The sequence below is a fragment of the Pogoniulus pusillus genome, chromosome 2 (assembly GCF_015220805.1).
Source record: "Pogoniulus pusillus isolate bPogPus1 chromosome 2, bPogPus1.pri, whole genome shotgun sequence".
Classification (NCBI taxonomy): Eukaryota; Metazoa; Chordata; class Aves; order Piciformes; family Lybiidae; genus Pogoniulus; species Pogoniulus pusillus.
This window is the reverse complement of record NC_087265.1, coordinates 47,199,868-47,225,784: the sequence shown is the minus strand read 5'-3', so window position 1 is coordinate 47,225,784 and position 25,917 is coordinate 47,199,868. Positions and strand designations below refer to the sequence as shown.

The 25,917-nt window shown below is 42.2% G+C and overlaps 1 protein-coding gene across 7 annotated transcripts in view; it reads left to right on the top strand.

The window, feature by feature from the left end:
• The window catches only part of SLC4A10 (solute carrier family 4 member 10), a 193,056-nt gene that overhangs the window by 29,696 nt on the left and 137,443 nt on the right, over positions 1-25,917 (top strand). For 2 of the 7 annotated variants that reach the window (XM_064164102.1, XM_064164091.1), the window contains exon 1: positions 1,890-2,285. The exons of 2 other annotated variants lie outside the window; for them this stretch is intronic. In XM_064164102.1, the coding sequence (XP_064020172.1) occupies positions 2,205-2,285 (81 nt within the window). In that variant the 5' untranslated portion in view covers positions 1,890-2,204. Of the gene's footprint in view, positions 1-1,888; positions 2,286-25,917 lie in introns of those variants that run through there. 3 more of the 7 variants (XM_064164139.1, XM_064164133.1, XM_064164118.1) reach the window with 3 other exon arrangements.

Below are 25,917 nucleotides of genomic sequence, written 5' to 3'. Positions count from 1 at the left end.
CAAGTGGCTGCTTTCAGGACTATTCATGATGTTCATCGTGGCAGCCTGACCGCTGCTGTCATCAGCAGTGAAAAATGATGTTGAGTTGTTTGGCCTCAAGATTGACTCTCTTGGAGAATATGAAAAGCATCATCAAATCTGGCCTGATCTGATTCCCTACTGCACCTTAAAGCCAAATGAGGCTTCACTGGGTAGCCGCTGCTAGGCATGCCACTGCAGACCTTGTATGAGTGTGTGACTAACTGAATTCCCTTTCCCTGTAGATGTAGCATCCATACTGTTGAGGCAGTTGCACAGTGTATAAAGTGAATCAATTAAAAATTGACAGCAGAGTTTCTCTCTCTAAAAGCACAGATGTGGTGGGCATGGATGAGACCAGTTCACTTTTATTAGGGCCTTAATGTGAATGACTATAAGCAAATCTGGTTAACTCTTCAAAACTCAAAAGTTCAATTACTACAACTGAATAATAATAATAATAATAATCTAATTTAATAGCATCTGAGTGAATTAATTTAGAACCATTTACTTCTAGTTTCAGCTTGTGCTTTTATTTCAATGTAAAGAAGGACATCCACATGCATTTGAGTAAAATGCAAACTTCAGTAAAATTAGGGAGGAATTTTTCCTCCAACTTGTATTTCTCTGTGAGATTGGACAGATAATACTATATTTCATTAGGTGTGGAGGGGATGTTACTGTGTGTTTAAGGATATGGACTTAGTCTTCAATAGGACTTCCTAACTCTTGTGGAATCATAGAAATGGGCTGCCCAGGGAGGTGGTGGAGTCGCCGTCCCTGGGGCAGTTCAAGGCAAGGTTGGATATGGCACTTGGTGCCATGGTCTAGCCTTGAGCTCTGTGGTAAAGGGTTGGACTTGATGATCTGTGAGGTCTTTTCCAACCCTGATGATACTGTGAATCAACCAGGTTGGAAGAGACCTCCCAGATCATCCAGTCCAACCTAGCACCCAGCCCTCAACCAGACCATGGCACTAAGTGCCCCAGCCAGGCTTTGCTTCAACACCTCCAGGGACTGTGACTCCACCACCTCCCTGAGTAGCCCATTCCAATGGCAAATCACTCTCTCTGTGAAGAACTGTGTGAACCTGAGTAACTTTTCTGTGGGTCTGCATTTCAGAGTAGTTATTAAATGGTAACCATTTCCAGTTTCTTGGTGGCACTCTTTTGTCCTAGGTCGTGAAGTGGTTTTTTGTTTGCATGAGTTTGTAGCCGTAATGGTAGTGAAAATAAAGACAGTGATTTATAGGCAGCTTCACTTGCATCAAGTATACATTTTAACACACAGTCTGGTTAGTACTTGGTATTCTTCATAATTTTAAAATCACTAAGGGTACTGTACATTTGTTAGCCTAAAAGGGCCTCTCCTATCAGAAAAAAACCCTCCATGCATGATTGTTTTGTTTGATATCAAAGCACATTTTTGCTGTCATAATACTGGCACGCGTTCAAGACATGCTGTTTTCCGACTGCTAGCAGGGAGTAATGGAAACAATGCAGTTGTTCATGCAATTTATTGAAACCCAACACAAAAAAAATACTTAGGTAAGCAATGCTTTTAATTGAACTGGGACTAGGATTCATAAGGCTGCATAAAATAGCTGTTTCGGTCCCAGAGAGCTATTGAAACGCCTTACTGCCTGTGAATTGTTTATCCTTTCCTGCTGGTAATTTTCCTTTGAATCCCATTGTGATGCTTCCTCTGAATTGTGATAGTGCTTGTTGAGGAGTGGTCATGCAAGCAAAATTTGCTAACCTCGATCTGTCACTTCATCTGCCGTTTTTCTTTTGTTAATGCAAAGCTGGTTGCATAATATCTAATTTCTCCTGTAGCTGACCACAGATGGGAAGGAAATCTATAATGGCAGTGCTGGGGTTTATAAAAAGCGCAAGTAAGGAGTTGAAGGATGTGGCTTGTTCTGTTTGGATGATGCAGGATTGCTTTAAGCAGTAAGCTTACTGTTTTCAGATGGCATTAGCAGCATCAGTGATATAGCTGTGTCAGCCTCCTTGACTACTGGATGTCTGTGATCGCACGGAGGGAACTATATTTAAGGTCTGCTATCTTGAGGGTAATGACTCCAGCACTTACTGATGGACAGAATGGCTGCTAATGCTTTCTCCTCTATCCCAGAAGATTCTGAAAGATAGATGGGTCTGTGATGTACTTTTGTGAGACAGGAAATGCAATTTTTGGGGGTCTCTGGAAATAGAAAGGTCATGCAGCTTGGAACCGGTGAGACATTACAGTATCTAAGTCATCAGGTATGACCTCACGGTTTATACTAATTTTTTTTCCTAACACAAGCATTTTGTTTTACAGTTTTAGGTCATTTATAATCTCTTTGTCTGTGAAATTGCTTCATGTTGGATTTGCTACCGGATTTATGGGGTAGACTGTTTACATAAGCAGAGCAATGCATCTCTTGGAGATCTAGCATGTTGTTAATTGCTATTTGAACAATGTGAGGTTGTTCCCTCTCTCTATATATATATATTCAACCTCTTTTATTGTCAATGTATTTTAACTAAGCTGTGGTAAAAGGTTATACCTTTGCTGTAGCAAAGTGTTAATGACAAGATTGTGTTGCATTTGTGTTTTGCTTTGTCTTTGCATGGCACACAAAGCTGCTGTGAACACGTATGTTTGCTGTATGAAATGCAGTGTTATTAGGCAGCTGTTCACCTGCGGTGGTAGGTTATTTAAAGCAGCAAACCCCATTGTATAACAGGACTGAGCTATTCTGCAGGCACAGATCTTGCTTCATTTTGCAGTAGTAGGTTTTTTTTTCTTTTCCTCTTCATCTCAAATCAGTTTTAAAAATAGCCCACTGAACATAACAGTGGAGTTGGGCAAGATAACTCTCCCCTTTTTCATTATTACCCTCATTGACACAGTCCTACTAATGGGCTGTAAAAGAAAATGAATAACTGAAGTATTTAGAGTGTTGTTTAAAAGCACATTTGTTTTACTGAGGCACGTCTCCTGCTTTTTGTTTTTAGCTGCTGCCAACTTTATTGCGAGGGTGATACTTTCATGTATGCTAATGTGTTGTGGTGATGGATAGGAAAAGTTGGAATGCATGAAGAAAACCCAAATCTATGAGCATTTTGCATAGGAGGATAGTGGCCTGATTTCATGCAGGTAGCACAAAATGGCATTGCAGCTGCCGTTAGCACATTAAGTGCAATAAATGCTAGATGGTAGGCATTATTTCTCTTGAAAACATCATAAAGTAATTATATTTGCAATCACAGGAGAAGTTTATTTTAAAAAATGATCCTGGGCTCCATCTTAAACTGGAGATGTATTTGCAGAGCATTTCCATGGCAACGAGTTTGGCTGTGTGTTTTAAAAGCTCAGCCGAAGCATGAAAAGTAGCGTGCGGTTTTTTTCTGTCGCTCCGCTTTGCCCTTGCAGAACACCAATTTTCACATGTAACTGGGCTGGAGATTGGCAGGGGGATGAGCCTTATTTTTCCTGACATCAAAGCACAGGATTAAGTGCTCAAGATATAAAAATATGTTCATATTTCCACGTAGAAATGTAAGCAATGTACAACGCGGATTTGATTCTTCTCGTTTAGAATCTGTCTTCCAGTTTCACCCCCCGCTATTTAACAAATGTCTGTGGGAGACCAGGGAAGACCAAACTTAAGAAGTGCTTCAGTAAAAAAAAAATAATTAATTTTTAATTAAAACCATTTGTAAAAACCACAAAAATACTGTGTTCCTTTTACAGGCCATAATTTACAGTTTCCCAGCCTACTTATCCAGCTTACGCTCGTATTAATAATGAGTAAAGACTGCTCTGCTTTTAAGCTTGATTAGATTTGGAGTGATTTAACCATACCTTTCACTTGATACAAGATCTTCTTAATCCATTAGAATTTATTTTCAGTATTTTAATGTATTAGTCCCAAGGAGTACATTCTGTTTCTTGGCATTGGACTGGAATTCCTGAAAGTATTGGTTTCACGGTATTTTGGTGCTTTGCAGAGTGTTTGTGGACTTTTTAATATGACTAACGCTCTCCTCAGCTTCTTTGTTTTCCTTATTCAAGTATACCCTAAAATCTTGACTTATCTCTGTTTTGAAGTTGTTCTTGATGTCTCCTTTGCTTACTGAAAATGATTCTATCTCCATGCAGTTTTGTGTGACTGGAAGCTCTAGTGGCATGCCCTTTGCTTGGCTTGGACTTTGTTAATGCTGCAAACTACTGTATTTTTGACATGAAACATTGAGGATAATCTCCAAATAGTGGAATAGGCATCCACTGAAGCCTGTTTTGGATGGAAATTGTCTGACCTCAACTGCCCGAAAGGAGATTGTAGCCAGGTGGGGTTGGTCTCTTCTGCCAAGCAAGCAGCAACAGGACAAGGGGACACAGTCTGAAGTTGTGGCAGCGGAGGTCTAGGCTGGATGTTATGGCAGAGAGAGTGATTGGCATTGGATAGAACTGATAACATCAGTTACCAGTTGGGGTTTTTTTGCCTTTACATTTCAAAAGATGTCAGTAACATAACCCTTGTTTTGGCAGAGTGTTTGAAAAATGTGTTGTCTGGGTCAGAGTTTTTAGGTCAAAAGGAAAAAAAAACCAAACCACTAAAAAAATAACAAAAATCATTAATGAAAATCAGGAAGCATTAAAAAGGGAGACTAAAGAAATGTAGTATATTGGATTACTTCTCATCCCTTAGGCTCTACTGTCTCTGAATTCAAGATTTGCCATTGGAATGGGCTGCCCAGAGAGGTGGTGGAGTCACAGTCCTTGGAGGTGTTCAAACAAAGCCTGGCTGAGGCACTTAGTGCCATGGTCTGGTTGATTGTCTAGGTCTGGGTGCTAGGTTGGAGTGGATGATCTTGGAGGTCACTTCCAACCTGGTTGATTCTGATACAGAGGAACATAAATTGGTAGTGTTTGCTTGAGGAAATGTGTGTTTAGGTTATTCCATTTTGAAACAGTGATATTACTAACTGCTGCAAGTTAAGTTTGTGCTTGTTGAAGGACATAGTCCCATAGTAATTTGCAAGGACTAGGGAATAAGACCTCAAAGGAATGTGTCAAGGATTTGAGGTTCCATTGTAACAGAAGGCATTGCAGAAACACAGAGAAGTTTAGACAGGATGTTAGGAAGAAGTTCTACATGGAAAGAGTGATTGCCCATTGGAACCAGCTGCTTGGGGAGGTCATAGAGTCACCAGCCCTGGAGGTGTTTAAGAGGAGGCTGGATGAGGCACTTAGTGCCATGGTTTAGTTAATTAGAAGGGTTGGGTGATAGGTTGGACTTGATGATCCTAGAGGTCTTTTCCAGCCTGGTTGATTCTGTGTGATTCTGTGTGTGAAGTGATTTCAAAATTTCAGCCTATAAACTATTTTGCTTGTTTAATCCTCCCCCCTTCCCCTTTGATCACCCAGAAAAAGAGAGTCCTAAAATGCATTTGCTGATATTTAAGCCATACTGCATGAGTTTGAAGTCCCTGACAGCCTGTTGGTACCAAGTTAACAAGATGACTTCTTTTATGCCTTCTTTAACACTACACCATCCTTCTTCAAAACCAATGAATTGCCATCATCAGTGTTTGAAAAATGCAGTGTAAAGAAGGATTTAATGAAATAACCCCTCCTTGACTGTGTGTAATGAACACACACCTGTGAGTATGTGCTTTGAATGTGCCTGTTTATGGAACTGGATGGTAAATACCTTATAAAGAGACACATCTCTGTATGGGAACAGTGTTAACAACAAGTTCAGCAAGAAGCCACATATGTGTGCTCAATTACCAGTTGTAAGCATGAGTGCTCACACTCATGCACAGTTTGTAGTGGTTTTACTTAGTATTATCTACTCTTCTGATTCCACACCGCTGCCTTTTTTTTTTTACTGTGTGTTGTAGTGCCAGGTTTTTGAGGAAATGGCAATACTGGGATGAGCAGGTAAGCCTAGCCAGAGAAAAAAGTACTTTCAGAGTGAGATGAAGGAATTCAAGTCCTCCTGTCCTACATTAGTCTTCCTCCCTTGAGGTTGAGTCTATTATTTGGTCAAATTCTCCTTGTTTAATTCATGTATCGAGTGACTGAGTCTAATGACCTGAACTGGGGGGGGGGGGGGGGGGGGGGCTTAATATAAGCATGTCAGAAAGGTCTAAACCATAAAGTAACATAGCATAAATATGTAATAGCTGACTTGATTCTCACAAAGGGTATAGGTAAAGTCACTGAGTCTAATGACCTGAATCTGAGTCTAATGACCTGAATTTGGGAGGGGCTTAATATAAGCATGTCAGAAAGGTCTAAACTATTAAGTAATATAGCATAAATATGTAATAGCTGACTTGATTCTCACCAAGGGTATAGCTAAAGTCTCTGAGTCTAATCACATGAACTGGGGGGGGGGGGCTTAATATAAGCATGTCAGAAAGGTCTAAACCATAAAGTAACATAGCATAAATATGTAATAGCTGACTTGATTCTCACCAAGGGCATAGCTAAAGTCTCTGAGTCTAATCACATGAACTGGGGGGGGGCTTAATATAAGCATGTCAGAAAGGTCTAAACTATAAAGTAACATAGCATAAATATGTAATAGCTGACTTGATTCTCACAAAGGGTATAGCTAAAGTCTCTGAGTCTAATCACATGAACTGGGGGGGGGGCTTAATATAAGCATGTCAGAAAGGTCTAAACTATAAAGTAACATAGCATAAATATGTAATAGCTGACTTGATTCTCACAAAGGATACAGCTGAAGGATGAGTGTTTGAAGAATGCCTTATTCCATTTAGTGTTCCACTGTCATCATATGATCATTCTGAATAAAAGGAATTATTGAAGGAAAGCATTTGAGGGAATTTTTGCTGGGATGCAGCATGGTAATGTGACTAAATCCCAACAATAATGCCACATTAATCTGTTAAAAACATTAAAATAGTGTCATAAGGAGTCCCAGCAAATTCCTGTAGAGATGGGACTGCCTAAGGTAGAGTAGTGGGGAAGGTGCCCATATTAATGTAGTAATAAATAATGATTGTATGCTACTGAAAATGGCATTTCAAAGAGAATCAGCAATCCTAGCTATGGGTCATTCTCTTCCTTCTCTCTTTCTTTTAGTCAGCTGGGCTAGTTTGAGCCTAGCTGGGATATTTGGGTGAGAAGAATTAGATGCTAGGCTGTGAAAAGGAAACAGTGGTGATGTCTGCTGCACTCATAGGCTTGCTGAGATGGGTAAGAGCAAGACCATAAATATAGATAACAGAGTTGCACTCTGGGGCTGCATGAACTTCTTTCTCTCTAACCTAACTTGCTGTCTGACTAAACCTTCTGCTTCCTAACCTCCCTGGCTGCCCCTCCAAACATACCTTGACCTTATCACAAAGGCTGGGGTAAGGTAGAGGGGTGGAAAGGAGGTGGAAAGGGTGGTTGAGAGCTCCTCCTGGGGACTCAGGTTTCTGGGAGGACTGCTGTGTTTCTGTATTACTTTTTAACTTGTCTATTTCTGTCTCTAGCTGTATATGTTGTAAATACCTGCTTGTATATTGTGCTGAGCTGTTAATACAAAGCTTCATTCAATTTCCCACAGTCTGGATGATTTTCTTAAGTGTGTGTGTGGGGCAGGTACCACCCAAACCATCACATCTTTATTCTACTGGCAAAATACCCCAGCTAGGCTCTAACTAGCACATGAGCCTCATACCTAATAGGACTTATTCATAGAATCATAGAATCAACCAGGTTGGAAGAGACCTCCAAGCTCATCCAGTCCAACCTAGCACCCAGCCCTGTCCAATCAACCAGACCATGGCACTAAGTGCCTCATCCAGGCTTTTCTTGAAGACCCCCAGGGACGGTGCCTCCACCACCTCCCTGGGCAGCCCATTCCAATGGGAAATCACTCTCTCTGTGAAGAACTTCTTCCTAATATCCAGCCTATACCCACCCTGGCACAACTTGAGACTGTGTCCCCTTGTTCTGTTGCTGGTTGCCTGGGAGAAGACTTATTCATGTTGTTTCTTGTTTCCCTGCAAGACCATATGTATTTTGTTGTGCCATACTGATTTCAGTGTGACCTTAAAAGGGAGAGCATCCCTCTCCCTTCTTTACAGTTAGAGATTACAAGATGTTACTAATGCTAAGGTTAGAAATATTATAGAATCAGAATCAACCAGGTTGGAAGAGACCTCCAAGATCATCCAGTCCAACCTATTGTCCAGAGCATGAAGAGTTCTAGTGCTCTCCAATGTTCTTAACTGATGCAGCAACCATCAGCTCATACAAACATTTCAGTGCCTTGAATGAAAGTGTAGACTGGGCATTAAGTGACTCAAGAGAGTGATGAAGTACTATTTGCTTCACAAATGCATATGGGACCCTTCAGTGATTCAAGATTCATCCGTTTGTCTCCTGATAACTCCAGTTGACTTGTTAAATTCTCCCCGTTAAAGATTTTGTGCAGGCACAGAGTCATTAAAATATGTGCAAGAAATCATACCCACATGGTTTGCAGGCACATTTAATGCAGTTAAAACTATTCTGACAAAAGCAATATCAATTTTATGTCGCCATCCTATGAGTAAAATTCTCCTGGAAAAGAAGTGTCATTTTTATGCCTGAATCCTGCAAGAGAAAGAAGTTCTCCTTGCATTAGTAAGGAGAGCTGCAATCGAGCAGTTTGATTCAGGTGTGGAGTCTGTTTGGAGATAAGAATTTGGTAGAGAATGGTTGTCAAGTTCATTATGGGAGCGTTTCTGTCTGGGAGTTAGCAGTGGATGAGATTGAACAAGGCCAAGTGCAAGGTTCTACACTTTGGCCACAACATCCCCAAGTAGTGCTATAGGCTGGGGACAGAGTGGCTGAGAGCAGCCAGGCAGAAAGAGACCTGGGGGTACTGGTACATAATAGAGTGAAGATGAGCCAGCAGTGTGCCCAGGAGAGCCAGTGGCGTCCTGGCGTGGATCAGGAGCACAGTGGCCAACAGGACAAGGGAGGTTCTTCTTCCCCTGTACTCAGCACTTCTCAGGCCACACTTCAAATGCTGTGTCCAGTTCTGGGCTTCTCAGTTCAAGAGAGATGTTGGAGGTGCTGGAAGGTGTCCAGAGTAGGGCAGCGAAGCTGGTGAGGGGCCTGGAACACAAACCCTATGAGGAGAGGCTGAGGGAGCTGGGGGTGTGCAGCCTGCAGAAGAGGAGGCTCAAGGGGGACCTCATTGCTGTCTACAACTCCCTGAGGGGAGGCTGTAGCCAGGTGGGGGTTGGTCTCTTCTGCCAGGCAAGCAGCAACAGAACAAGGGGACACAGTCTCGAGCTGTGCCAGGGCAGGTCTAGGCTGGATGTTAGGAAGAAGTTGTTGTCAGAGAGAGTGATTGGCATTGGAATGGGCTGCCCAGGGAGGTGGTGGAGTCACTGTCCCTGAAGGTGTTGAAGCAAAGTCTGGATGAGGTCCTTAGTGCCATGGTCTGGTTGACTGGCTAGGGCTGGGTGCTAGGTTGGACTGGATGATCTTAGAGGTCTTTTCCAACCTGCTTGATTCTATGATTTTTAATGGTGTATGCAGGATGATCATTAGAAAAGCCTGATACACATGGGAAATGCATAACTATAATTTCATAACAATGTTAGTCATGTAGGGATTTCTGACAGTACTGTGTGTTCTGATGAAGATCATTTCTAGCTGCTTAGATTCCACATGGCAAGCATAGCCCCAGTTCTTTGAGTTCTGCTAAGGATGAAACTCAGCATCTGGTAATTGTTGTTGGTTGTGGTAGTTGTGCTAATGTATCTCAAAGTGATGACTTTGGCACAGGATCTAGTGGAGGTGGATGGATATTGCCAGTAAAGGTTACCTAAGAGCTGTGAGACATTCAGAAAGGCAATTCTGTTGACATTCTTTTGTTCTGGAAGGAAGTGATGACCTCTTTCTTCAGGAACTTGGTTGCCTCATTGCTTTCACCAGATTTGTCCCTTCTGCTAGATCTCAGTGTCCTGTCACCAGTTCTTCCGTGTGTAGTCATGAGTGAATTTCTCATTGCTGTCTTCCAGTGACTCACTGGGCTTGATTATTGCCCAGTCTGCCTTCTGCTCCTCTCCTCCTATTTCCTGAGTGGTTTTGTACTTTGTAGGGTGCAGATGAAGTTTCTCAGCCATCCAACTTCTAATGCAGCAATGTATATTTGCTGTGGATGTCAGTGAATGATGTAATATGTGCTGACAAAAGTAGTTACTAGCACTGCCCTATGTCCTGAACAGTAGCAGCAACCTTAGCACACATCTGAGATGTGCTTTGGGTCCTTTTCTTGCCTGCATCAACAGATAAGAAGTGTGAAATTGTTTTCTTTTTAGTATCCTTTGCAACTGCTGAAGTGGGTGAAATTTGCATTTTTTTTAGCAATGTCTTTATCATCAGCTATAAACAAATATCCCTGGCAATCACTTAAACCTTATTTCTCTCATGGGCCTCCTTTTATGTCCATAAAAATGTCATTATCAATTTCTATATTAATTTCCTTTTAATTGTCCTGTCTTTGCTTGGCTACACCATACACACCTGTCATTAAACACAGACCTGTGAAGAATAGCATCTTTATCTTCCACTATGGACAAGAATAGCATCTTTATCTTCCACTATGGACAAGAATAGCATCTTTATCTTCCACTATGGACAGCATGAAAATTATTCAGGTGAACTGAAGAATCTCTTGTGCTGTTTATTCAGTCATAGCAAACAAGATTCAGGCTCTGGCTTTGGAGGCTTTTGGCACCTGGTGTTATACAGAACTTGGCAGCAGGGATCTTGTAAAGTAAATTGGTTAAGCTCTGGCTTGGAGCTGATGCTGTGCCTGTAATGAATGCTCCTGCCTTCCCAGCACATTCATCACCATGTATCTTCCTCTCTGTTTACAGTTTACCTATTTGGGATAGGCATAGTGATGGACACTTAGAGTTGTGGAACAATACTGTTCTTTTCAGAAAGCAGCAGGCAGTTACCTGGTTTCCAAGACAAGAAGCACCTCATGCCCAGTAACCATCACTTTGGGAGATTGTCTGTGTTAATGAAGGCAGAGCTTTGTCTGCTTCGTTGAGCTCCTGTTGCCATTCTGCTTAGTTTGAACTTCTGTGTATTTGTATCATCCTAATCTCATGTCACAGGACCTTTTAATCAATCACAGCATGGGACTGTAGATTTCCTTCAGATAGCTTCATTGCCTTGTCTTTCACTGAACATGTTACAGGATCAGTTGTGTTCCAGTATATCTTTCTTATGTGGCCTGCAATTTCATTTGTTAGAATGGTTTCTCTGAATCAGAAACCTGCTTAGTGATGGATTGGAAACCTTTTCAGAAGTTGACATCATATACACATGGTCTTCACCTCAAAGGTGAGTTCAGGTGATGTAGTCAGGTTACCAGATACGACTTCAAGTGAGGACATAACACATTGCATGCAATGGCTCACCTGTCAAACTTGGGACCATGAATTGGGTTTTGTTGAGTAGAGTATCTTAAGAGTAATTGGTGGATGTGTAAGCAGCTTTAGTATCTGTTCTTAGCTGTCTAGATCTTCAACAGTGTGGCCAGTAGGACAAGGGAGGTTATTCTTCCCTTGTACTCAACACTGCTCAGGCCACACCTTGACTGCTGTGTCCAGTTCTGGGCTACTCAATTCAAGAGAGGTGTTGAGATACTGGAACGTGTCCAGAGAAGGGCAGCAGGGCTGATGAGGGGCCTGGAGCACAGCCCTGTGTGGAGAGGCTGAAGTAGCTGGGGGTGTTTAGCCTGCAGAAGAGGAGGCTCAGGGCAGACCTCATTGCTGCCTACAACTACCTGAAGGGTGGTTGTAGCCAGGTGGGGTTAGTCTCTTCCCACAGGCAAGCAGCAACAGAAGAAGGGGACACAGTCTCAAGTTGTACCAGAGGAGGTCTAGGAGGAAGTTGTTGTCAGAGAGAGTGATTGGCATTGGAATGGGCTGCCCAGGGAGGTGGTGGAGGCACCGTCCCTGGAGGTGTTGAAGCAAAGCCTGGATGAGGCACTTAGTGCCATGGTCTGGTTGATTGGCCAGGGCTGGGTGCTAGGTTGGCCTGGATGATCTTGGAGATCTCTTCCAACCTGCTTGACTCTATGATTCTCTGTCTGAGCATGCAGACGAACACTTGACCAGCGATGTTATTTACTCTGTTGTGTACTGTATCTTGAGAGGAATGAAGCTATCAGTATGTTGTTTTAGCTATCAACACATGAATATGATTAAAACTGTGGGAAAATAGAACTTAGATTAGCCCAGTGCTACAGAACAAAAGCAGATGTTGGCATGAAATTCTAATATAGCTGGAGAGTGTACACGAATAAGATGCCTTTACCCATTCTGCTTATGTGGACTTGGCATGCAGTATAAGCTTCAGTGGATTAAATCTCTTCCTAGTACAACTATGACATAGCAAATCCTTATCAGCATTTTAAATCATCCTGTAATTTGTTAAAGCAACTAATGTACGTCAGAAAGGGTATATGTAACAGCTTCAGATAACAGAAGGTGGAGGATATGTGAAAGAGCAAGTCAGGATGATACTGTTCCCTTTCTGCTAGTGTTTCCCACTGCTTTGTTGCTGCTTGTTTATCTCTCTGCTTTCCCATGCTTTTCATGCTCTTATATCAGTTTATGTCTGGATTACACTTACTTTGCTATTCTCTCTCCTTTCCTCTAAAATTATGGCAGCCTCCAGTTCAGCCTCTTCTCTGTGCTGTTCCATCACTTTCTTTTTTCATTCAGGTGCAAAACTCCTCAGCTTTGCCATGACCTTGTCTTCGTTTTGTTTTCTTGATCTTTTGGAAGTGTTACTGCTCTCAAAGTACCTGAAGTTTGTCTTTTTACCTCCCACAGAACTTTGTTCCCTTGTTTATTAACACTGCCTCTTCTGTGGAGACTATCACCTCCAACAGGTACTCAGCACTGCTCAGGCCACACCTTGAGTGCTGTGTCCAGTTCTGGGCTCCTCAATTCAAGAGAGATGTTGAGGTGCTGGAAGGTGTTTGGAGAAGGGCAGCAAGGCTGGGGAGGGGCCTGGAACACAAACCCTGTTTGCTGAGGGAGCTGGGGGTGTGCAGCCTGGAGAAAAGGAGACTCAGGGCAGAGCTCATTGCTGTCTACAAATATCTGAAGGGAGGATGTAGCCAGGTGGGGTTGGGCTCTTCTGCCAGGCAAGCAGCAACAGAACAAGGGGACACAGTCTCAAGTTGTGCCAGGGGAGGTCTAGGCTGGATGTTAGGAGGAAGTTGTTGTCAGAGAGAGTGATTGGCATTGGAATGGGCTGCCCAGGGAGGTGGTGGAGTCACTGTCCCCGGAGGTGTTGAAGCAGAGCCTGGCTGAGGCACTTAGTGCCATGGTTTAGTTGACTGGATAGAGCTGGGGGATGGGTTGGACTGGATGATCTTGGAGGTCTCTTCGAACCTGCTTGATTCTGTGATTCTATGAACAGTACTCACTGTAAATTTTTGGCAAGGAAGTTGGTTCATCTGTGCTGTTGTTTTGAAGCTCTGCCTGATCTTACCTCTTTAATAACAACACCAACATTTTCTTCTGCCTGTCTTTCTAACATTCTTATGGCCTGCATGCACACGATTCTACCTATTACTATCTCTCTCTATCTGACTTCGACTTGCAACTTTCTTCCATTCATAATTTCCCACCCTTCAGTTACCCTATGGATAACCATCCAACTCTGTAGCTGCCCTGGTGCTGTTACTCCTCATTTGAACTGTGCACCATGTGCCAAGTCAGCTAGACACTTGAGCTGGTCTTCTCTGTGCACTGTGTGCTCAGAGTTCCTTTCTGTGGCAACTGTTTGAACTTTTTCAGCACTTTTATTCTCTCCCTGCAAGAATGGGACTTTGTAGAACTTCTGTTTTGTCACTCTGGATGACTTCTTTTATTTTCTGTTCTTTTTTATGTTGTGTTTTTTTCCCTTCCCTCTTTAAGCTTCTGTACTTTCTTTCCTCTGTCATTTTATCAGTTCCCTTTAGGCTCTATGTTTTTCTGTAGTTCTTATGCACTTCCAAACCCTTCTGACAATTCATGGTCTTGGCTGACTCCCAGTATTCACTTTCTCAGTTCCTAATGCCATCTGCCATGCTTCAGAAACACTGTTGACTATCTCTGGTGAAAATCTTTTGATTCTGCTGACTTTCTGTATTTCTTAATCTCTGGGATTTTTGTTGTCTGTTGTGAGTATCTTTGCTTGCAGATTTGCCTGTTCTGTATTTATTAGTAATCATATACTTGTCCATTCAGCTTATGCATTGCCCCTCTCTGTCCAGGTGGGCTTCGCAAAACTAGCTAACCAACTAAGGTAAAAATAAAGCTTGAGCCTCACTTATTGAAATGGACATTAAGATTTTGTTTTGTAGCCTTTGAGCCTGTTCTGGTGAACTTGTCCCTCTAAGCCTTCTGCCCTGTCCCTCTCCGCCTTCTGCCCTGTCCCTCTCCGCCTTCTGCCCTGTCCCTCTCCGCCTTCTGCCCTGTCCCTCTCCGCCTTCTGCCCTGTCCCTCTCCACCTCCTGCCCTTCTTTTTTTTGAATTCTTGTTTTAGACATTTTTTTCTCCCTTGAATACCTTCCCATACACAAAAAATATGTGTAAAGACTCTTCATATTATAAAGAACCCCAACAAACCAACAGAGAGCAATGCTCAATTCAGAAGTTTCTATTAACCAGCTGAATGTCCTATGCCTAGACTTCCTTCATCTCCCCACTCCCTTAGTATGTTTTGTTCAATTGTCTTCATTTCTTGTCTTTTAATGTCTTTCTGGAACTGCTCACTTCTGGTTTCTGTCTTTTGTACTGAAATTTATCTCAGTAATGTTCCACTTGACTTCTTCCTGGAGGAATTCCAGGTTAGTCCTTTATTCTCCTCCACTCCATCTGTCAGATCTCTGTGAGGCTATGTTATAGTCTTCACTAAATTTTGTTGTTCTTAGATGTTTGTCATTTTGTCCTGGTTGATTCTCTCTCTCTCACTTTCCAGACTGTTTCTTATTGGCTGGATCTTCTTCTCCCCCTCCTCCTCTTTGTCAATGTAGGTGTGTGTTCAGATCTGTCAGGAATCCATTCTCAGCCTTTACGTCCTCCTCCACACCTTACTTCAGATAATGTAGACACAAGGCATAGCCTTCATGAAGGCATCACTGCTTTATTTTTTAGTGGTCTTCACCTGCCTCACTTTATGTATCTCAGAAATTTTCCTTGGTCTTTAGTGGTCACCTGAATATAATCATATCAGAAACAATTAATGAATTTTATTTCCTGATGTGCTGTTCTTGCTCCCTGCAGTTCTGAGATCTAACAGTCCCTGTTTGTCCATGTAGCCTTAAATCAGCTTGAAGGCTTGCTCATCTCAACCCCATAACTCATCTGCCTGTCTGATGTTTGTACTTTATAGCTTTGCTTCCCTTGATTACTGGCATTCATGTCATTTTGCTTATTGCTCTGCCTACATTGCTTGCTTTTTAAAGGCTGTTTACTCATCTTCTCAAATACAAACTTTCTCCCTTTAAAAGTTTTACAACTTGTCCTCTAATTTCCCATTCAAGAAAGAGATTTTACCATAAAGTTGAATTTTCATAAAGTTGAATTCTGTGTTTACTCTTCTGGCTGTATTGATTTTGACTCCCCAGTTGCAATTCCTCTTGTACTCATTAATGTGCTTTCTGTTACTGCATCCAGTCTTTGAAGCTCCTCAACACTCTTTCTGTAGTGTATAAAGTTCATTTAATGATGGGGTAGGTGTGTGCACATGTTACTGTACTTAGGTTACCAAGTATTCTTAAATCAAGGCTTAAACCTGCATGTGTCTTAAATTATATGACTAGTAAAATAGCTGTAAGGTCACTTACTTTACTGCCTATCACACCATATATGTATTTTCAGTGTGTATGTCAGTGGAGCCCACAGACACTGTTTTTCTTTCTCCACATATGCATTTCATAACAATGGTAGGTGAAGAGAAACTGAGCAGAATTTGCAAGGATGCCTGTAAGACCAAATAGAAGTCAGCAGATTATTACTCTTAGTTCAGTACCTGCATTGAGATGGTGCTAGGAGGAGTCTGTTGTACTAAATCTGCTAAAAACTTGTCATTAACAAAAGCCTGATCCAAGTAGTTTGCAGTGTAATTTTTAAATCAGAATGATTTTTTTTTGTGTTCATCATGAGGAACTCCATGCTTTAATGAAAGAAGATGGGGTTGTCTTGGCAAGAGTGGTAGGAAGAACATCCACTGTGTATTGCTTTTGTTCTACAGCAGTATAGTGAAATGCAAGCAACAACAGGTAGTTAAAAAGTGTCTCTACTTGTATCGTGCCAGTAGAATGTGATATCTAATGATTTCTGCCATGTTCTCAAAATGCTGACCTTTATGTCAAGGAAATGGAGTTTGAAGGGTGAAATTTGGTGTTGATGCTGGTTATCTCGTAAGTAAACGAATAAACAGGTAAACACTGTGTTTGGTGAGAAGGGCTGAAAAAAGACTTCTTCTGGAATAGTTGTAACAAACCAGAAATGCAATCCTGACAGCCTTTCTCTTTCAAATGTCATAGCTGCAACGATCAAGGCTCCAAAATGTCTAAATTGAGTAGGTAAAGGTAGGCTAATAGCCTTCAAAGCTTGTGTCTTCCCTTGCCGCTCTCTGTAGCTGCGTGCGAGTCAATCAGTGTAGTGGTGTTAGGAGAAAATTGTCTCTGTTCCAGCAATAAAATCTTTCCTGTAGAAACACTGGCAAAACTTGTAGAAAATAACAATGCAATATACACATTTCATAGAATCATAGAATAGAACCAACCAGGTTGGAAGACACCTCCACGATCATCCAGGCCAACCTAATGTCTTTCAAAGCTTGTGTCTTCCATTGCCGTTCTCTGTAGCTGCGTACGAGTCAATCAGTGTAGTGGTGTTAGGAGAAAATTGTCTCTTTTCCAACAGCAAAATCTTTCCTGTAGAAACGCTGGCAAAACTTGTATAAAATAACAATGCAATATTTACATTTCATGGAATCATAGAATAGAATCAACCAGGTTGGAAGAGACCTCCATGATCATCCAAGCCAACCTAATATCTTTCAAAGCTTGTGTCTTCCATTGCTGTTCTCTGTAGCTGTGTGAGAGTCAATCAGTGTAGTGGTGTTAGGAGAAAATTGTCTCTGTTCCAGCAATAAAATCTTTCCTGTAGAAACGCTGGCAAAACTTGTATAAAATAACAATGCAATATTCACATTTCATAGAATCATAGAATAGAACCAACCAGGTTGGAAGAGACCTCCAAGATCATCCAGGCCAACAGCACTCAGCTCTGTCCAATCAACCAGACCATGACACTAAGTGCCTCATCCAGGCATTTCTTGAACACCTCCAGGGGCGGTGACTCCACCACCTCCCTGGGCAGCCCATTCCAATGCCAATCACTCTCTCTGCCAACAACTTCCTCCTAACACCCAGGCTAGACCTTCCGTGGCACAACTTGAGACTGTGTCCCCTTGTTCTGTTGCTGGTTGGTTGTTATTACTATCACATACCTATTCTAGAACAGCAAGGTCATGGAAGTGATGATGTTTAAATTTTCCACATTTCAGCAGACAATTTGCAGTTTGTGCAAGTCTAATTCTTAGATCTCTGAGAGGTAGGAGGACCAGTTGAACTGCTGTGTACAGTTCATGTACTCAAATTCTGAGTGTACCTGTTGGGTGTTTGTGCTATCTAGGCTTTTATACTACACAAATGCCTCATTATCTAGAACCTGACATGATCACTTTCCCAGTATATGAAAATGCTCTTTACAGTGCAATATTCCTTTGCCTCAGCAGAAGTGATGCCCAAGTACCTTGAAGCTTGGTATCTCAAATACGTTTCTGTGTTACAGAATCACAGAATTTCTTAGATTGGAAAGCTCATTGAGTCCAGTCATTAGTTTGACACTGACAAGTCCTTGACTAAACCAAATCCCTCAGCACAACATCTCATCACTATGAATTGCTGTGGTTGGAAAGGATCATCCAGTCCAACATTCATCCTAGCATCAGTAATCACTAGACCTCAAGTGCCACATCATAGAATCAGCCAGGTTGGAAGAGACCTCCAAGATCATCCAGTCCAACCTAGCACCCAGCCCTGTCCAATCAACCAGACCATGGCACTAAGTGCCTCATCCAGGCCTGGCTTCAACACCTCCAGGGATGGTGACTCCACCACCTCCCTTGGCAGCCTGTTCCTGTGCCTGACCACCTGCTCAGTAAAGAACTTCCTCCCAACATCCAACCTAAACCTCCCCTGACACAGCTTGAGGCCATTTCCTCTTGTCCTATCATTAGTAACTGGGGAGAAGAGATCATCTTCAGCCTCACTACAACCTCCTTTTAGGTAGTTGTAGAGGGCAATAAGGTCCCCTCTCAGCCTCCTCTTCTCCAAACTACACAACCTCCGTTCCCTTAGCCTCTCCTAAGTCATGTTTTCCAGACCTCTCCCCAGCCTCGTTACCCTTCTCTGCCCTTGTCCTGTTGTTTCTCATTTTCTGACTACTTTTTTTCTGCTTCACCCCTCCTCCCCCATTCTTTGTGGACTTTTTACTGCTTTCTTAGTCCCTATGTGAATTTACTAAACTATCTGAACTTTCACACAGTAGATTGTATAATCATTGGCTTGAAGGATTATTGTTGTGTTTGTGAACTGAGTGGATCCTAACGGTGTCCTCTGGTGTTGCCCTCCCCAGTCATCATCGCTTGCTGCAGAAGAGGAGGCTCAGAGGTGACCTCATTGCTGTCTACAACTACCTGAAGGGAGGATGTAGCCAGGTGGGGGTTGGTCTCTTCTGCCAGGCAACCAGCTATAGAAGAAGGGGACACAGTCTCAAGTTGTGCCAGGGAAAGTATAGGCTGGATGTTAGGAGGAAGTTGTTGGCAGAGAGAGTGATTGGCATTGGAATGGGCTGCCCAGGGAGGTGGTGGAGTCACTGTGCCTGGAGGTGTTCAGGAAAGCCTGGGTAAGGCACTTAGTGCCATGGTCTGGTTGACTGGCTAGGGCTGGGTGCTAGGTTGGACTGGATGATCTCGGAGGTCTCTTCCAACCTGCTTGATTCTATGATATGATTATGTCCCATCCCAAAGTGATAAACAGGTACCCACAGGTGTTTAGGTACCTGTTGGTGTCTTGCCCCAGTAAGGGTGAGCAAGCTCTGGGGTCATCTAATATGGTCAGACAGTTTTGCAGATGCCATTTTGATTGGTGAATCTCTGTGGCCAAAGGAGCCTTTGCACTCGGGCAAAAAAATGCCATCCTCTCATTTATGCTTTTCGCTTTAATTTGTGTGAAAACTGGGCTAGAGCAGACTTAGATGATAGGTTGGACTGGAGGATCTTGGAGGTCACTTCCAACCTTGTTGATTCTGTGATAAGAATCCCTGAACATTGTATCAGTGTTCTTGAGGTGGGCAGTTGATCTATTGTTGATCATCTTGGCTTCCAGTGTGTGTGTGTGGGAAAAACCTGTTTTGAGCCATGGTTGACATGGGTTTAGGTAAAAGATGCAGATTCCAGCCTGTATTTTTGTGGCTGTAAAGGAAGAGTGCTGCTCTTGTAGCTACTGTTAAAACAGGTTCTGATAAGTTGGTCATGACCTCGTTCCTTCTTTGCACTTTCTACTTCCACATGGATAACTGCTGCCAGAAGATTGCCTTCTATGTTTCTTCTCCCTGACCCTACTTCTAGTTAAAGAAATCTGAAAGCATATTTTTTCCTGAGACTTGAAAGCAAATCCTTTGGGATGGGAAGTGTATCAAACTTCAACCTTGATGTATCTTACTGCTGATTAAGAAACTAGAAATTAACTTGCTTTATTTCTGTTCCCTGCCCAGCAGCTAATATCCTATAGCCTGTTAGGCTAACCTTGTCACGTTGAACTTCTAACTACATCTAAATAGTGCTGTTATCCTGGATCCATCCGCATCCGGCCCGGGGCCAAGAGAGAGCCTAGACAAGCTAAAAGTAAATCTCATTTGGTCCTTGGGTGAAGCCTTCACAGACATCTTCATGCTGTTGAACAGAGCAGCTGACAAGAAGCCTTTTGAGTGGAAATGTTCTGGGTTTGGTTGTTTTCCTCTTCTTCACCCTCCCTCTCAGCTTTGTTGCTGCAGCTGTTAGCACAATAGGGTCATTTTCTGGTGGGAGAGTGCCAACAGGGAAAGGTGGACATCTAGCTACTGCAACAAGTTACTATTTCACCCTGATTTGCTGTTTTCTTTAAATAGAGATCTTGTCTTCAGCTGAATATGTGTATAAAGACTTGACAAAGTCATGTGTTTGCCTTGCAAATGTAAGAGATGTATTGTTACTGCCTAAAGTGGCTTTTCTAAGAGAGAGTATTCCTTATCAAATGGCAAGGAAACACTTTAATGATTATGCTTTCATTTATGCCTCAGTTTATGGTAGCTGTGTTGTACACAGCAGTATACAAGGCAACACAGGATGCTTCAGTGTAGATAAACACAGGAATTACAGGTATTAGTGAGCATTTACTTGTCTGCAAATCTGCTTTGTTTTATTTCCCTGTGCGTTTTTCTGCTTGTGTTTCATTTCATTCCATTTGCAGCAGCAGAATGTGCTTAGATTTAGTGTCTGCAGTGCTTATCTGTGTTGCTGTGGAACTGCACAGATTACATTAAATGTGTGCTCAGTCTCTGGTCAGTAGCAAATCGTTTCTCTGGAGCCAGTGCTGGTTAGTGCAGTTTTTAGCAGCACTGCAGAAGATGGTATTTATTGAGTCATGCTGAATAGTGCCTTTGCTTTTGCTATAAAAAGAGGAAAGAGGGAAAAGGAAACAGAGCAGGATGTTTTTATGCATATGACAGGCAGCCCTGGGGAAGATGCAAATCCAGAATGATAACTAATTGCTGTCTACTTTGTTGCGTAGCTTGAACGATGTGGAATAGAGCTGACCAAAAGGAATCTCTGCTTTATATTAACTAGTAGTGACTACTGCAGAAGGCTGCCATGAACCCAGTACAATTAAAGGAACATTTAAAGAGAATTCTTCAGACCTTGCTGCATTTTAAACGTGTTTTGAAGGGACTTCCTTGACAGGTGGATAGAGGGGGAAAGGATGGTGCAGTGTCGCTGGTTGTATTTCATCAGGAAGATGAAGTTCATTGTGCTTTCCATTCCAAAAGATTGCTAAATATGATTATGTGAGATGTAAGCAGTCAAACATAATAATATTTGAAGATTTCTTTTTTTTCTCCTGTGCTTTTCTTCAGAAAGAGAAAAGAAGCCTAGCATCTGAATAGTTTGTATGCACAGTTTTGCATTAAACCAGTTTTGTGTGTCTGTGCTCAAGGACAGTTTAGAGGACAAGGCTGAACGTGGCAGTCACCAGTGAATTGCCTCACACAACAGGGAGGCATCCATCTACATCTAATAGCTCTGTAGCCATTTAGGTTAATTGTCTTTTCAGGATACTTCCAATATACTCTTGGCATCTCCCGAGTTCACATAACTCACTTTTCTTTAAGGATGGCATTATTAAAGATACAGAAATATCAAGCTAAATTTAGCCAAAATCATCTTAAAAATCCAGATACCATGCAATGAGTCTGTGAAATAAGTACAACACAAAGGGATAATGCTGGAATATCTTCAGACTGAGAAGGTGATCGTGATATAGTATGTATGTAATGTTCATATCAATGATTAGAATTGCATTGCAGCCCATTTGAAGGGTGGATGCAGAAGGGTGAACACAGAAAGGAGAATACAGGAAGGAGAAATACAAAAAGGTGGATACAGAAAGGAGGATACAGAAAGGAGAATACAGAAAGGAGAATACAGAAAGGTGGATACAGAAAGGAGAATACAGAAAGGAGGGATACAGAAAGGAGGGATACAGAAAGGAGGGATACAGAAAGGAGAATACAGAAAGGTGGATACAGAAAGGAGGGATACAGAAAGGAGAATACAGAAAGGAGAAATACAGAAAGGTGGATACAGAAAGGAGAATACAGAAAGGTGGATACAGAAAGGAGAATACAGAAAGGAGGGATACAGAAAGGAGGGATACAGAAAGGAGGGATACAGAAAGGAGAATACAGAAAGGTGGATACAGAAAGGAGGGATACAGAAAGGAGAATACAGAAAGGAGAAATACAGAAAGGTGGATACAGAAAGGAGAATACAGAAAGGTGGATACAGAAAGGAGAATACAGAAAGGTGGATACAGAAAGGAGAAATACAGAAAGGAGAAATACAGAAAGGAGAATACAGAAAGGTGGATACAGAAAGGAGGGATACAGAAAGGAGGATACAGAAAGGAGAAATACAGAAAGGTGGATACAGAAAGGAGAAATACAGAAAGGAGGATACAGAAAGGTGAAATACAGAAAGGTGGATACAGAAAGGAGAAATACAGAAAGGAGGATACAGAAAGGTGCATACAGAAAGGAGAAATACAGAAAGGAGAATACAGAAAGGTGGATACAGAAAGGAGAATACAGGAAGGTGGGTACAGAAAGGTGGATACAGAACAGTGAATACACAAGGTTTATACTACTACCTTTATAATACAGTGTATGAACAGCAACGAATATATCACAGACTTCTATCTTAAATTATCTCTATTGATAAGGCAAAATAATTTTGTGTTACACTTTCTGTTATTTATAGCAGTGCAGTATTTAATGATTTATGATGAAAGGCATTCCTGAGTTCCAGATGGCATTTGAGAATTATGTAGGTTGTCTGATCATCAATAACTGCCTTAAATGAAGAAGTAATTAATACTATGGTTATTATCTTTATGAGTCAGTGGCTGTGTCACATGCATAGCTTCTAGTGCAGAAGAAAGCAAAATGGCTTCTGCTCTGCTGTAAATTTTAAGGCTAGGAAGGTGCTGAAAAAGGATTTGCTTTGGTTATGTTGCTATTTGTGCTGTGGGGGCATTAGGAATTTAATTGAAAAGGTAGGAATTTAATTTAAAAAGGAAGAATTTAATTTAAAAGGGAATGGATTTTACCTGAAGTTTTAAAAATCCTGAAAAACTCTTTGTAGGTGGTTTTTGTGTTGCATTTCAAAGCAAAACAATCATCCAGTTTAGTGAAAATCGTGACAAGCTATCAGAGAAAGCAAATAAATGTAGCCAGGTATGAGAAAAAAATTAGAAGGATTCAGTAAAGAAATAATTTCTCATTTTCTTTATAAAGTGAAAATTGTAATGTTAATTGGTTTGTCTGTTCAAAATATATTAGCACCAACTGTTGTACCAGTGGAACAGAGTAACTGCTGAGAACAGCAAACTGTATTCATTGCAACTATTTAATAGCTTCCTACTGTCCTGACACTTTCCTATTTTCCAATGTATGTTTATTGTTTTACATTATTGTGTCTGCTGTAAGGTGATTTTCAGTGAGTTTTTGTGCAGTGTCCAGGTAGCTTGTACGATGTATCATCAGGGTTGGAAGAGACCTCACAGATCATCAAGTCCAACCCTTTACCACAGAGCTCAATGCTAGACCATGGCACCAAGTGCCACGTCCAATCCTGCCTTGAACAGCTCCAGGGACGGCGACTCCACCACCTCCCCGGGCAGCCCATTCCAGTGTCCAATATATGCAACAGTGGGTTTTAAGATGATGTATTGGTTTTCCCCTTTTAGTGAATACTTTGAATATATAAATAATCTACCAGCTTGTCATCCAGAATATCAGGAATATGGTATAGAATACCATAGAATCACAGGATCAACCAGGTTGGAAGAGACCTCCAAGATCACCCAGGCCAACCTATCCCCCAGCCCTATGCAATCAACCAGACCATGGCACTAAGTGCCTCAGCCAGGCTTTTCTTCAGCACCTCCAGGGATGGGGACTCCACCACCTCCCTGGGCAGCCCACTCCAATGCCAGTCACTCTGTGAAGAACTTCCTCCTAACATCCAGCCTAGACCTCCTGCCTCCCCTGGCACAACTTGAGACTGTGTCCCCTTGTTCTGTTGCTGCTTGCCTGACAGAAGAGACCAACCCCACCTGGCTACCCTTCAGGTAGGCTTCACTAAAGCAAAGTGTGAAGTCCTACACATAGGTCAATCAATGCCAGGGCAAAAGCATGTAGTGATAGAATGAGGAGTAATGATTTTAAACTTACAGAAACTGGATTTAGATCAGCTGTAAAAAAGAAGCTCCTTACTGTGAGGGCTGGGAGATACTTGAGCAGGCTGCCCAGAGAGGTTGTGTATGCTCTTTCCCTGGAAGTTTAGCCTGTTTAGCCTGGAGAAGAGGAGGCTCAGGGGTGATCTTGTTACTGTCTACAACTACCTGAAGGGGCATTGTAGCCAGGTGGGGGGTGGCCTCTTCTCCCAGGCAACCAGCAATAGAACAAGGGGACACAGTCTCCAGTTGTGCCAGGGTAGGTATAGGCTGGATATTAGGAAGAAGTTCTTCACAGAGAGAGTGATTGGCATTGGAATGGGCTGCCCAGGGAGGTGGTGGAGGCACCGTCCCTGGGGGTCTTCAAGAAAAGCCTGGATGGGGCACTTAGTGCCATGGTCTGGTTGATTGGCTAGGGCTGGGTGCTAGGTTGGACTGGATGATCTTGGAGGTCTCTTCCAACCTGGTTGATTCTATGATTCTAAGTGTTCTAAGTTGGATGGAGTCTTAAGCAATCTGGTCTAGTGGAAGATGTCCCTGCCCATGTCAAGGGGGGCTGTAACTAGATGATTTTTAAGGGCTCTTCCACCCCAAACAATTCTGTGCTTCTATATGTGTTGAATGCCTTTATATGGGTCCACCTTTGGAAGGATTTCTTCATTCCACTCAGTCATCAACCACAAAGTATAGCCTGTTTATAAAAGCTATAACTAAAGTCACCTGAAAGTATTTGTCATAAAATGGTAATTCTCACCTCTAAATGTGTAGTTTCTGCATTAATGACACTATTCTGAAGCATGGAAAGGCAGTACACAAGGGGAGATTTAAGGATTAGCTTCTTTGCATTATGAATTGCAGTTAGGGCTGTGTCCTATCTAAAAAAGGTCAGTTTGGGAGGCTTTCCAGGAGCTCGTTTGTCTAGCTTTGAAACAGCTGTGGTAGTGATCTTTATCAGTGCATCAGTGGACAGGGCACTTCAGCCATTTGTTCTTTGTTTCTTAGTCTTGATCCCCTGGGAGGTGGTGGAGTTGCTGTCCCTGGAGGTGTTCAAGAAAAGCCTGGATGAGGCACTTAGTGCCATGGTCTGGTTGAGTGGGTAGGGCTGGGTGCTAGGTTGGACTGGATGATCTTGGAGGTCTCTTCCATCCTGGTTGATTCTATGATCACTTCTGTTCCTTCCAACACACACATTCTTGGCAACAGCTGCAGCCTAACTTTATGCTCTGATAAGAAAGCTGAAAATCACTACTCCTAGTAATCCATTTTCTTCATGACTGCATACCAAAACAAGAAGCCAAAAGTCTTGGAGGGTAGTTTATTTCCTTTTAGTTCTGTTCAGATGCTTTTCAATGTTACCATGTGCAGTTGCCCCATAAAGGATGCAGGGTATGACTTTATGGTCTGTTTTTCTACACTCACTGCTATATTGAGACTTGTAATATGAAGGACAGAAGTAGAAACAACTGCTTTTATGAGACTCCTTCATTAAAATACATTTTCCCTGCAAGATATGTGCAGCAGATGCTGCTGCACGTTGAAGGTCTTTTCAGCATTTGTTAGAGAAATGGGAGAGGTGAAATCATGGAGTAAGCTGATCCCTGCTCTCTAAGGAGGTGGTGGATTCCATTTGAAAGCCTCAGCTTTTCTTACTCTCTTATTCCAGACATATTTTTTCTTCTGCTGTGTGTTTGCAGATATTATATTGCTTTAGAGAAGCTGTATCCAGATCTGGAGCCCCC